The 13,160-nt window shown below is 51.3% G+C and overlaps 3 protein-coding genes across 3 annotated transcripts; 1 reads left to right on the forward strand and 2 right to left on the reverse strand.

The window, feature by feature from the left end:
* Positions 1-2,944: 2,944 nt before the first annotated feature.
* P168DRAFT_258062 (putative C6 finger domain protein) lies at positions 2,945-5,807 on the forward strand. Its single transcript, XM_024834583.1, has 3 exons — positions 2,945-4,228; positions 4,282-5,075; positions 5,130-5,807. Exons 1-3 carry the CDS (start codon positions 3,128-3,130, stop codon positions 5,386-5,388), a joined length of 2,154 nt encoding a protein of 717 aa, XP_024690090.1. The 5' UTR covers positions 2,945-3,127; the 3' UTR covers positions 5,389-5,807.
* A 364-nt stretch (positions 5,808-6,171) lies between these two features.
* On the reverse strand, positions 6,172-7,468 carry P168DRAFT_329458 (uncharacterized protein; the record flags this gene model as incomplete). The annotated part of the gene is made up of 1 exon (XM_024841473.1): positions 6,172-7,468. The coding sequence occupies exon 1, from the start codon at positions 7,213-7,215 to the stop codon at positions 6,172-6,174; it is 1,044 nt and encodes a 347-aa protein (XP_024690091.1). The 5' UTR covers positions 7,216-7,468.
* Positions 7,469-8,567: 1,099 nt separating this feature from the next.
* P168DRAFT_329459 (ATP-dependent 3'-5' DNA helicase) lies at positions 8,568-12,752 on the reverse strand (the record flags this gene model as incomplete). The annotated part of the gene is made up of 3 exons (XM_024841474.1): positions 9,180-12,752; positions 8,666-8,778; positions 8,568-8,615 (listed from the first exon to the last, which is right to left on the reverse strand). The coding sequence occupies exons 1-3, from the start codon at positions 12,607-12,609 to the stop codon at positions 8,568-8,570; spliced, it is 3,591 nt and encodes a 1,196-aa protein (XP_024690092.1). The 5' UTR covers positions 12,610-12,752.
* Between the last annotated feature and the right edge of the window lie 408 nt (positions 12,753-13,160).

Raw genomic sequence — 13,160 nt, forward strand, 5'->3', positions numbered from 1 at the left:
AGGATCGACCCCCCACAAGGACTAGCCCAGAGACCCTTTGACTGGTTGATGGTTATGGTGTCTTCACCCACGGCCTAGGACTACTAGAGTGTTTTGTTGTACCCAAGGTACGGACTAGGAGTAGTGTCGATTGATTGATGATTGCCCCGTTCACACAATCAGCCTGAGCCAATCCTGGGGGCTTGGTGGCCAACACTAACGGTCAATCAAGATACAGATAGAGCGATGGTTGATTGACTAGGGAGAGTTAACTCTTGTTGTTGTCTTTTGATTGGCGATCCCCTCTTTTTGTCTCCACTTTCTCCAGTCGCAGATTTAGGGAAGCTCCGGAGATATTTACATCTCCTTTTCCTGGTGTTCTGATACTGATATTTGAAGTGTCGACAGGAGCATGAATCAGCGCTGAGTCTGTAATAAGACTACGAAGATAGTGTCAAACACTCAATGAAGTTGATTCAGCCCCTGTAAAAGACGAGAGCTGATCGACAGAATACGAAATCGATACGATACGGACCCGTCATCTTCCACATTCAGCCCTAGTTTCCCAAATTAAGTTCGACCTAGGGTGCCCTAGTCTAAGTGGCCATTCACCAACTTAATCAAGAACTGTCAAAAATAAAAATAACAATAAAAATAAGATAATGGAAATGGAAATGAAAAAATCATCTGTCGATCAGGAACATCCGACACTGCCGATTTACCTTTCCACTATCCGTCGTGGAAAGGAACATTCTCGGCTTTAGCTTTCTTCTTATACTGCTGATATTAACTGGCTAAGACAATAAGTAGGAGGAGCTATGAGGTATGTACTAGATTAGGCACTGACCTAACCAGGCTTGCCCGGATCCACACCAAACGAACGTCTCGGCAATTTTTGCCTAGAAGAGTCATGGCTTGGTTTCAGATGTGCCGGTGTTGAGATGCAGTCAACAATCAATGCCTGACTATCGTGGAGGATCTTACTATACACAATATGGCTTTACACGAAGGAAGTTAAGGAAGAGGGCTATATGATATATATTATATATACGGAGTGGTAGTTCACGCCTAGGTGTAGGAATCAATAATGCACTTTCATGGCCTGATACTGTCCACCTGTCTGTGGGATTTGCACAGGGATGGGACTTTTTTTCTACTCTCCCCTCTTTTGTTCTCCCGCCGGGCGATCCCTCGGGACTGAGTCATTGATATTGGTTCAGTGCGGAGCAGTAACCAGCTAGCAACTGGAAGTGAGTAGTGGAGTTTCGTGAATTCGTAGTTCTTGTTCTTTGGTATTATGCTGTTGCGTAGTAGTAAGAAATATAAGAATATCAAAATACAAAAACAAACAAAAGAAGAAAAGTAAGAATAAAGTAAAAGAAGAAAGAAAAGATGATCTCTAAAGTGCACCCTCAGGAGATCAGGGAGCAGGGTCAGGTTGATGCGTGTCGGGATCCACCCAGTCTTGGCTCTGGAGACTAGCATCGCCGGGGGGATTTGACTGGTCGAGCACGATGGATGGTCCAACCACGGGCGTTGGTTGCCTGTCCCCTTTGATTTGGTGGCTTGGGGGATCTTGTGCAGGAGATTCATGAGTGTTCTCTGTCTGGGTCTCAGTTGTGTAGTGGGAGAACAGACTAGCAAGGAGGAAGAAAGAAGGAAAGTAATCAAATAATGGAGAGAATCAAAGGTCAAGAATAAGATAAAGACAGAAGTTTAAAAGTAATATCATGTTCTGCAGACACGGGAAGCCGTGGCGGTTGGAGGAGGAGATTAACACAGCCGCTTCTTGGCTTTTCTTAATATTCTTTATATATTTATATATATATATATATATTTATTTTATTCTACTCCCACCCACCGAGTTGATTGAGTAAAATTATAATATGATTATTGATTCTTGCATCGGATCAGTATCCACACCCGCACATACCAACCCGCGGGGCCACTAGTGAGATTAGTGTTGGGGCTTGCGATGGATTGCTGTCTAATTGTCGATGCTGTTCTATGGTGAAGGGTCTTTCTTTACTAATAGATGGAGTTGTTCCTCCAGCTACTCTTGTATTATCCTCTAGTCTAGTCCAAGTAAGATGGGAATAGTGAATATATCTTGATCAGGAGAAAGAGAAAGGCTCCAGAGATCTACCTTCAGATCAGTCATCATCTCCGTGATGATCTCCGGGATTTTAAATATAGTTAGTTCACCAGGGAGATCAGTGGAACATCGTCCTAAAAGACCAAGGACTCAGGACTAGTAAAAGGGGAGAACTACCAGAGCGAGTAATGCGGAGTAAGCCGTCCAATGTGATTCATTCGACCATGGTTGAGGATGAAGTCATTTAGTGGGGAGACAGAGGGAGGAAAGTGATGTCGTAGATGGATGATAGCTCCAAATCTCCCCAAACAACTCTAATTTTCTCCTTCTTCTTTCTCCCCTCACTCTTCTCTCGTCTCTCCTCATTACTCTGATCGATCGTCTCCACGTCAATCCGATTTCCCTTCTGGATGCTGACTCTACCTATGCTCTCTTAGGCTAGACTCTCTCTCTCTCTCTCTCCCTCTCTCTCTCTCTCATCCTATTCTCTTGACTCTCTTCTCTTTTAACTTTTCTTTCTGTTTCTTTTTTTTTTTTCCCTTGACTATCTTATTTCTTCCCCTGCTCTTTTCTTTTTTTCCTTTTTTTTTTTTTCTTTTTATTGTTCTATCTTTCTATTATTTCTTTTTTCCGTTTCTGAGTTGATCTTATTTCTTACTCGTCCCATGCTGATGGATTCATCGCCCTTCCATTTCCATCCTCTTCTCTCCTCAACACTATTGGACTGATCTTCCTGATCTCCCCCTTCCCTTCTCTCCTCCCTTCCTCCCTCTTTCTACTCTCCTACCCCCTCCTCCCCACCCTGTACTCTTTTCTCTTCTCTCTCCCTCCCCTCCGCCCCCCCCCCCCCCTACCTATCACTGTACCCTCCATCGACATCGTGGGTGCTCACGTTCGTCACTCCTCACCATCGACACCCCCCATAACTGAATGATGCCCCTAGCGAGGGTCCTCCTCGTGTGGTTCCCCCAACCGTTCAATTGATCGCGTCTACTGCATGCCGATCCTCTCCCTCTCTTGCGCTCGTTACATGCAATTCGCCTGGTGCCCACCATGGCAAACCCCTACCACCCGCCCCAAGCCTCCATGACCAGCTTCCTACAAAACTCCTTGCAGCATCCCCAGGATCCCGTCCCGCTATCCGCCTTCTCCATCCTGGACCCCGGCCAGTTCCCCGAGAGCGTCGCCTTCTGGCATGACCCCACCCAACCACCCCACGGTCTCCCCGCCACCTCCCCCTCCTATCCGCCCACCTCCAAGCCGCTCCTGCAGCCCATCCCCGACCAGAAGAAGCACCGTCGCACCCGCAGCGGCTGCTTCACCTGTCGCTCCCGCCGCATCAAATGCGACGAGACCCGCCCCGTCTGCGATCGATGTCGCAAGGGCAACCGCGATTGTGTCTACCCCTCCCCCTCCGCCCCGGGCTCCGGGCCCAAGCCGGGGTCGCGTCCGACCGCCAAAGCCCGCGGCTCGCGTCCGCAGTCGCGCAGCAGTGACTCGCCCAGTCAGGCCGGTTCGGAGGATTTTCACGTCTTGGAACCCATTGCGGATGATGAGGAGGAGAAAGAGAGTGTCGGGTCTCATCTCTCCCCGTCCGGGGCGTCCAGTTCGATGAAGTCCCTGCCGGGAGACGTCCCCCGAAAGCACAGTGTCCAGTCGCTCCGCCAGCATGGCGCCAACAAGCCCTCCGTCGCCACCACCGTCACCACGTCCGAGACCCCCATGTCGCACCTCGACACCAGCAGTTCTCCCTCCACCGAGGCCTCCTCGCGATATGAGTCCATGAGCGCGCGGTCCGCCAGCGTCGGTTTACCCACCGAGCCCCTCAGTTTCGACCATCTCCCGGAGGATCTCCAATTCTATCTCAATTACCACCGCGAGTTCTTAACCTTCCACCACTACTTCATGAAGTCGCGCGGGGATCCGTTCATCCATCGGACCCTCCTCGAGTTTGCGCTCCAGTACGAGCCGCTCCTCTACGCCGTCGTCGGGTTTGCCGCCTATCACCACTGCGTCCAGCTCGGCACCGGGAAGCTCTACTCGTTCCTCAAATACTACAATATGGCCCTGAAACTGTTACGGAGATCGTTGGCCTCGACCAAGGCCCACGGTGAAGCCACGCTCATGACGGTGTTGGTGCTCACCAATTTTGAGGTGAGTCTGGACTGTCCATCTTCTTCCCTTCCGTGCTCCGCTGACATCTCTAGGAATGCGTCGGGGACTGGGTCAATCTGATCGATCACCACCAAGCGGCCCATGCGTTGGTCCAGGAGGTATTAACGCTAGAGTCCATCACGACGAATCCCCTCCACGGTCATATCTTCCTGTGGTATAGCCGGTTCGATCTGATCGCGGGCATCTTGGCCGGGAACGAGGTGGTCTTGGGTCGGGAGTGGTATATCGTCAAAGAAGAGCACGACGCTCTCGTCGCCGCCCGCTCGCCGGACGACCCCGACAAGCAGCTGGCCCTGGTCGAATCGATCACGCGCCGATTTGGACTCGAAATGGCCTCGTTATTCGCCAAGCTACGGCGGAACCTGATCCAGCTCGACGAGTTCAACCGACAGAGCAAGTATCTCGAACAGACGCTGGACCGGATACACGAGATTTTGGAACTACTCCGCGCGCCGGAATGGACCGTCCAGGAGTACCCGCACCGGGTCCCCTTGACCGACGATGACGTGGTGGACCCTTACGTTCCGGGGGGCTTGCTTTACGGGCCGTACTGGGATGTCAATTACGCCTGGATCGAGTACTATTCCGTGAAAGCCATGTTCAAATATCAGCTCTCGTCCCTGACCCATTCGCCCGTGGAAGAACTGAAAGTGATGGAGGTGGAGGTGTGTCGACTGATCGAGTCGATCCACCGATGGCCGGATAAAGAGAATGGGTACATGTACGCCTTTAAGAACTGCTTCGGTCTGAGCGCCATGCTTCTCCACGACAACCCCAAATACGTCGCCTGGAGCTGCCACAAGCTCGCCCTGTTGGAACAGAACGGGTACGTTACAGACCCGTTTGACTATCGTTTTTTCAAGCACTAATGGACGTTTAGATATATGATCCCGCCCAAGTTACGATCAGGGCTCGCGGTGCTTTTTCAGATGCCGGAGATCAACCATTGGTGGCTTCCGAATAACGAAGGCTATCCACCGATCATCCGGGAAATACGTGCGATGACCGAAGAGCGAACGAATAACCCTCGAGATAACTTCCGGGAAAACGTCCGCGATCTGAAGACGTTATTCTACAAGATCAACATCGACGATACCGAAAGCGAAGGCAGTCCCGCTTCCATGGGAGATAATCTATAACATCAGCCCCAGACCTGTTCGCTGTTTACATCTTTGCGGATCTATGTCCGACCGATACCCACCGACCATATACCACTACCCATACATCACCATCACCTCTCCCACCATCTCCGCGGCGACTCTGAGTGACCGCCTTGAACCCCTGAACTCCCCCCTCATTATACATCCCCATATTTAATACCGCATATACCCCTGGCTTACTCATTAACGATCTACGAAATATATACTGTGCTGTGCTGTGACTTGTGACTGTGTCTGTGAACCTTAGAGTTGGACTAGAGGAGTGAACGATTGACGCTTGGCGGGAGGCTTTCTGGAAGCGATAGCCATCAATATATGGTTTACACATATATACCACGTTGAATGTGCTGCTATACGTGTCTATGGTGGATATGCTGGATGTATTGTAGTCTGTTTGCTATCTACCTGTAGTAGTGTTAGTAGTGTCTACCTTGCTATCTACACAGGGAAGAAAGTACTCTATCCATGCCTCAATTCTGGTATCACAACGATATCTGGGTTTAGAGCAAGTTATGTATAGAATTGTGTAGCAACCCTAGCATTAGGTTTGCAGATCTATTACCAGAAATGCCTGACTACCGGGTTCAATCAATACAGATAAATATCATACTCCATAATTATGACTATTAGAGTTTACGTGTCAAGATTAATAATACAATCAGTCGCTCTTCATGAAGCTAGATACATAGGCGGTTCTATCTCTAGATGGATGTCACAAGACGACCACATCATATCACAGACAGCTTCATGTATACTTGACGGCTAGTTCAGCTGAAGCTCTCTCAGCTTGGACGTCACCAGCTCTAAAGTCTTTGGGATTTCAGATCGGTTGCTCTCCGCAATCACACCCAATGTCTTCTCCAGAAACGCCGCTGATGCCTCATTATTGACCGCTAGTCCAGTGAGAACGGAGATATCCAATCCCATCTGCCCAGTGATCTCCTTCGCTCCCCATGCAGCGACATAGTCTGACACAGCGACAACCAATGCGATCATGCTTTGTTTAATTGCTTCATGTCCAAGAGTCTCTCTGACGCCATACTCCCCGAGAATGCCATCACCGAACTCAACAACAATCACATCAGGCCCATGCGCCATAAGCTCCTGTAGCAATCCAAGTACCATGGTTGTCACCACGTCGACCTGGCCTCCACAGGTAGACGGTAATCCGCCGTCCCCAATAGTCAGGACCGGCTCGGCGCCTGCCTCTGTCATTTTCATCGTATCGAACACAGAATCCACCCCGGTTGCCTTACACGCTGCAACACGTAGTCCCTGGCTAGTAAGCTTCTCAATCAGCTTGAGGGCCATCCCCGTCTTGCCTACATCCATAGCAGTGCCCGCGACGCAGACAAGCGGAATAACCCCGCCATCTAGAGTGGTTCGGGGCGCAATAGCGCCATGCCTCAAGGTCAGCGCTTCGTTGCCATCAGTCAGGACACATCCCAGCACCTCAAGCTCAGGTGGCTGTCCCCATTCTTCATTGTTTCCAGTTATACACCCCGCCGTTCCGCTCATGCTTAGCAGCTGGATACGATCACCGACAGATAGAGCGGTTGGGGTGTATCCCGAAAAGTGACGCATCGCGCAGCGTGCCCCCAGAGCGACTGGGATGGAATCATCCGGGCCGATTGGTATGAGTTCTCCCAACCGGCTGACGATAAGGTTTCGGGGCTCTGGGGCTTTGACGACACGGCAAAGCACAATAAGGCCTTGAGTCGGGTGTAATTCTGAGCTCAGTTGAACCACTGTCGGGAGATTAAAGCGGCGGAGCATTGAGGGCGTTTTAGTGATGGCGTGTTGCATAATGGCCAGGAATTAACAGTATTTGGTGGTCAACCTGGATCTTGCTTTGTACAAAGTGGCAGCGAGGGCTTTTCGGATGGAACGAATGGTGATATATCCATAGCCACCAAGGAGCGGTCAGAGATTGAGGGTGACCTGTTTGGTACATGTCTCAGTGGATACTGGTTCTACATGTCCAGGCATATTAACTTTCGCGTATCAGACCGCCTGCAGATCCCGTCAATCTTGTCCATAACCTAGTAACGGTGATAGACTGATACATGTTTTTTTGAGTAGGGCTTAAAGAGTATACGCCTTGATATTGCTGTTAGAAGAGCAACTTAGTGCACGAATTCAGTAAACTCACCAACCAATTGATATAATGACGACCAAGAGGCGACATGTGTCATTTAAGCGTCCAGGGCACAGCTTCAATCTCAGAGCCCCAAATATACTAGGCGTATTGCTCCCGCGTCACAATCTTTAGGATCTGTGATCATAAGCTAAGGAAATAAATTGAAGATTCAACACGCCTACTCTGATTATACATAACCAGCGCAGCAAGAACAGGGCTTGTCCAACAAAAAAGGCCCTAATCTGGTATTAAAAGACTAAAAGTGTATTATTTTGTTACTCTGTTCGAGTTCCCCCATCTGCACTGAGCGATCTTTGTCACCCGTTGATTTCATGTTCTCGTTAAAGCTGCATTTGGCGCGGATGGACGATCAAAGCCCAATCAATAGTATTTCGTATTCGGGGGAAGGCCCTACATTTGGTCTCTTCTTCTGTATTATCGTTAGACTCGATCAAAAACCAAAAACAGGATCCAAACCAAACCAAAAGGTCTCCAAAGCTTTTCACAAGTTCGATTTCGAAGTTACAGTATTCCTCAGCCTGAGGGCCCATTGGCCTTCCCGGATCAAAAGTCACCGCAACATCGAAGTCCACCCAAACGACTCTGTCTGGATTCCCACGGACAATGAGAATGTTCTTTGGGTAGATATCGCGGTGGTAGATGACCGCGCTGTGGATTATTCGAAGTTCAATAACCGCGGCTTGAAGATGATCGTCGGAGTAGTTTATCTCAAGACCACTAGACCAAAACGTTGACCAACGCTTGGTATAGGGCTGAACCTGACTGATATGTCCAACAGTTTACGCAGTTTAGCTCTTCGGGATCGTGTAGATACTCGAGTAAAATGGCCTGTGGGTTATGGGCGTCGTCCGTGAAATGATCAAGATGAGGCCGGAAGCAGGCTGGATCAAGTCCGTCGATATACCCGTGATAATATGGAACCACGCCCCTCCCCCCTGCTTACATGCCCCCGACGAAAGGAGGTTTCTGTATGCGTTTAACTCGCAGCGGAAGCGGTTCAGGTCGGGCCCTTTTTTGTGAATCCTGGGTCGCCGTTGTTGTGGAACTGTGGCATTAGCTGTAATCCTGGTAGATTGTAAGGGGGCAGGGACTTACTACTTTCAGTGCATGGCGGTGGCCGAGATCCGTTACTTTGAAGATTGAGGATGCGTCTGAGCTTTTGAGTTCTTTGACGATTTGTAAGGAGCTGGGGTCGGCGGTGAGAAGGTCTGTCGGATGGTTGGACATTTTGGCTGCGTGGAATAGAATGAATGAGTAGTATGTTGAGGGTTGGAAGGATTGGCGTGAATTTGAAGACGATGCGGTTGACGAATTCTACTAAGTAGACCAATGGGGTTTGTTCTTATATTAATTGTTTTGTATATATCGTTATGCTATTGTAGGCTTTGTTACCACATACAGATACATATATAAATATATCCATTATTTGAATACAGAAGAAGCAACAGGAACCTCCCTCGCCAAAACAACAGTCTCCAACCCCCCAGCCAACTCCCCCCAAACCCATCCCCAGCATCCACCCCCACAACCTCCTCCCCCCAAGGCAAAGAATCAACATCAACCTCCCACCCAAGCAAACACCGCAACACGACCCTCGCCCCCGCCTTACTCATAACAGCATTCATCTCCTTGCACCGCTCGTCGCAAACACACTCCACGCATCCTTGCGGATTAAGACACGGACAGCCTTCGATGCGAGCCACCGCGCGCTCGAGTAGCATGTCGATGAACTCGAACGCTTTGGCTGCTATCCCCGACCCGCATGGTCCGCCCTTTGCGTCGTAGAAGGTTAGACGCGCGGGGCGTTGGCGGGCGGGTGGTTTTAACAGTTTCTCCACATTATCTTTAAGATTACGGCTGGCAAAGCCAGGACGAGAAGAAGATTGTGAGGCGAGGCGCAAATTCCGACCCAGCTCCTTCTTCGCAACCTTACATTCTGTGCGGACGTCGCCTGGGGATGATATCACGAAGGTAGGAAGTAGGGATAGCACGGCGTGTTCGGCGGCGTGGATGGCTGCTGCTGCGTTGAGATTGTGAGAGGAGAGGATGGAGAGGGCGCGCGCGGGAATGTCGAGCCACATGCCTTTTGTGTGGATTTCGATTGGGGGGTTGGAGACCGGCACTGCGTCGAGGATTTGGCCGGTTTTGTCGAGTTTGAAGAAGCCGTAGACGATGGCGTGGATGCGGACGGGACCGTAGAAGGCTTTGCTGGGGTCTGGGTTTTTAGGGTTGTTGGTGTCTTCTGGGGTTTGGTTAGTGGGTGGTTGTGGTGATGATGGCGATGGCTGGGGTGGAGAGGCTAGGATGGGACGCATCATCTCCGTCTCGATCGGGTCGATGTCCGTATAGTCGCGCTGCATTGTGGTCCAGCTGACGTGGACGCGGACGACGCGGGCAAAGTGCATGTCTGGGTTGAGCTCTTTCACTAGATAGGTCTGGCCCTGGTGTAGGAAGATCCCGCCTTCATAGATGGTGAAGAAGGCCCGCGAGGCTTCCACCTCTTCTAGAACCACGTTGCGCGCGTTGGTCGTGTCAATCACCGCAAAGTGCTGGTCCTCTGTGTCGCGGATCGAGACGTTGCGCGACGGCTGCGGCCGGAAGCGCTCGTGGCAGTGGTAGAAGCCTAGTCCGTCGCGGGTGAGCCGCGTGGCCGCGAGAGTAGGCAGCTGGGGCCCAAAGTAGACGGTGTCTTCGTCAGGGCGGATAGGCATCTCGAAGGCAGCGCATTGCACGTGGCCTTCTAGGATGAGCTCGTTGGCTAGGTCGACCTGCAGCGCGCAGTTAGGCTGTGTGAACAGCTCCTCCGGATTGCGCATGTAGTACTGGTCGGTTGGGAAGCGGTCTCCGACCAAGACGGACAGCGAGTCCTTGTTGCGGCGGCCGGCGCGGCCGCTCTGCTGTCGCAGGTTGGAAATTGAGTACGGGAAGCCCATTGTGATGACTGCGTCAAGGGAGCCGATGTCGACGCCGAGCTCGAGCGCGTTGGTCGCTACCACCCCCATCAGCTGGCCTTCGAACATCTCCTTCTCGATCTGTCGACGGTCCTGTGCGCTGTACCCACCGCGGTAGCCCATGACTAGCTTTCCGACTTCTTCGCGCTGTAGAGCCCGGAACTCGTTCCGTACGGCTTGCAAGAGGCTCTCGCAGAGGCGCCGCACTCTGCAGAATGCGATTACTCGCACACCTCGTAGGATCAGTTGGGAGAATAAGCGTGCGGTTTCAGCTACGCTGTCTGCCCGCCCGGACGTCGGGTCGTGGGGATCTTTGAATGGCGTGTTCCAGCAAATAAATTCCTTCCGGCCTGAAGGGGAACCGTCAAAGTCAATCAGCTTGACATCGTCGACGCCGAATATCGCCTTCATGTGGTCTTCCGGGTTGGCAACAGTCGCCGAGCAGGAGATGAACCGGACGTGTCGGTTGCCTACCGCAGCGCAGATCCTGCGCAGCCGGCGCATGATAAACGCAACGTGGGACCCGAAGAGGCCGTCGTAGACGTGCAGCTCGTCGACCACGACGAACTTCAGGTTCTGCAGAAAGGAGCGCCACGCGCTTTCCTGCGGCAGGATTGTGATGTGGAGCATGTCGGGGTTGGTGAAGACGATGCGCGCTTCGTCGCGGATGAGGTTGCGGCTTTCCATCGGGGTGTCTCCGTCGAAAGTCTCGACCATTGTGTCCTGGAAGCCGTCTATGTACTGTAGCAGCTCTTTCATGCTGCGTCTCTGGTCTTGTGCCAGCGCCTTTGTGGGAAATATGTACAGTCCGCGGCTAAGGTGGTCCTTTTCCAATTCATGCAACATGGGGACCTGGTAGATCAACGACTTGCCAGAACTCGTCGAGGTCGAGACAATGACGTTGTGGCCTTCGTACAGATTGTTGATCGCGTCCGCCTGGTGCGAGTAGAACTGTGTAATCCCCTTAGTGTTATACAAGGCATTCACCAAGCCCTGTGACAGCTGGAAACCCAAGTCCCCATAGACTGCCTGCTGGGCATCAAACACCCGATGTCCTTCGGGAACAATCTGTGTCGTGTACCAGTCCATTGTTCTTATCTCCTCGATAATCTCAGCAATCGCCTTGCGCTCCGTTGGTATGCGAGGCGGCGGCGTCGACTTGACCACCGCATTGTTGCCATCAGCCTCCGGGGGAACAGGAACATAGGCATCCTTCCCCGACTCCAGTTCCTCGACAGGGTCCTTGCCTTCACCCTCGCACCGCACCAAAAAAGCATCGATAGCGTCTGCAAACTTCCTGTTCCGCTTCTCAATCAACGCCAGCATCTGCTTCTGGCTGTAAACAGGCATCTTCAAATCTTCATCTCTCATCTTCCGCACGGGTTTCGCCGGCTCCCCAGTCTTAGGCTGCTGCACCTCCCGCTTGAGAACCCCATCCACAAATTCAAAAAGCAAAATCTTCCTCTCCAGTTCCTGGTTCTCCACATCCTGGAGCGAGTCATCATCCACAGACAACCCATCCCGCCCATACGTCTCCAGCACCTCCTTCTCGCCCGAATTCATAACCTCCAACTGAGACTCATCTACATACTCGAAGCGCACCGCGCGCGGGACAAGGGTTTTCACCCTCGCGATGTCCTCGACCGTTAAGCCCTCCCCACCCAACTGCGCCTGAACAGCATTTTTGATATTCTCAAAAGTAGTGGCAAAGTGCTTCCGCGTGCAGCAGAACGTATACACGAGGTTCAGCGCGCGGTGGGTCCGCGACAGCTTCTTGAAGGGCTCAGGACAGGGACCCGAGGGGGTCTGTTTTTTGGGTGCTGCGGTGGGAGCTTTGGGTTTACGACCGCGTTGCTTGGGTTTCTGAGCAGACTTTGAAGATGTTTCTAGAGTGCTGGATGCATCGTCGCTGGTGACGTCGCTTGTTGCTGTATTTCGAGCTGATTTGCTTTGCTCCGGCTCGGGAGTGGCTGGGCTTTCTGTTGCTTTGTGGACCGAGCTTTCAATTTGATCGTCTTCTTTGGTGGAAGATCTCTTCCGCTTTTGCCCTGAACATGGCAGTGTCGTGGGTGAGGCTGGGGTGGTCATCTTGACAGCGCCTCATGGTGTCTTTATAAGAGACCGGGGAGGCTCAGTAGGTACAAACTGCCTGGAGACGAGTCCATTGATTCCGAAAGAAGAATTTTAGTGTACCACAAGGTCGATTGAGTGTGTTCAAGAGGTGGTCAATATCTCTTCATCTCTCACCGTTCGATGGTTGAAGAGGCGACAAGTATGATCGATCTACTCTATGGGTCGGATTACAGGTCTAACCCGTTTTGGAATATAGATCACGTGGACCAGTTGAGATATACTTTGTAGGCAGTATGTAACCTGTATTCTAGTTTACATCGAGATACGCTTTCATTTATTTGAGTTCGAGGATGGCATACCACTGCCACGTCTGCAGATACTTATCAATTAGGTACAGTTGGCAGTTAGCGTGCATACTGTGCGGGTGGCTATGGATCAAGCTAGAAACACCATCATAGTATGTAATACTACACAGTTCGCCGTAGTAGATGAAAGCGAAGATATAGACGTGCTATAAATGAAAACTGTACAGTGGGATGCCGCAAACTCATGTATATTCATAAAGA

The sequence above is a fragment of the Aspergillus campestris genome (genome assembly GCF_002847485.1).
Source record: "Aspergillus campestris IBT 28561 chromosome Unknown P168scaffold_11, whole genome shotgun sequence".
Lineage (NCBI taxonomy): Eukaryota > Fungi > Ascomycota > Eurotiomycetes > Eurotiales > Aspergillaceae > Aspergillus > Aspergillus campestris.

Bases quoted from the DNA above. Each gene is read 5' to 3' on its own strand.
- P168DRAFT_258062 (XM_024834583.1), top strand. From the start codon at position 3,128: ATGGCAAACCCCTACCACCCGCCCCAAGCCTCCATGACCAGCTTCCTA. The intron at 4,229-4,281 runs GTGAGTCTGGAC...TGACATCTCTAG, and splicing joins TGGTGCTCACCAATTTTGAG to GAATGCGTCGGGGACTGGGT. The intron at 5,076-5,129 runs GTACGTTACAGA...ATGGACGTTTAG, and splicing joins GCCCTGTTGGAACAGAACGG to ATATATGATCCCGCCCAAGT.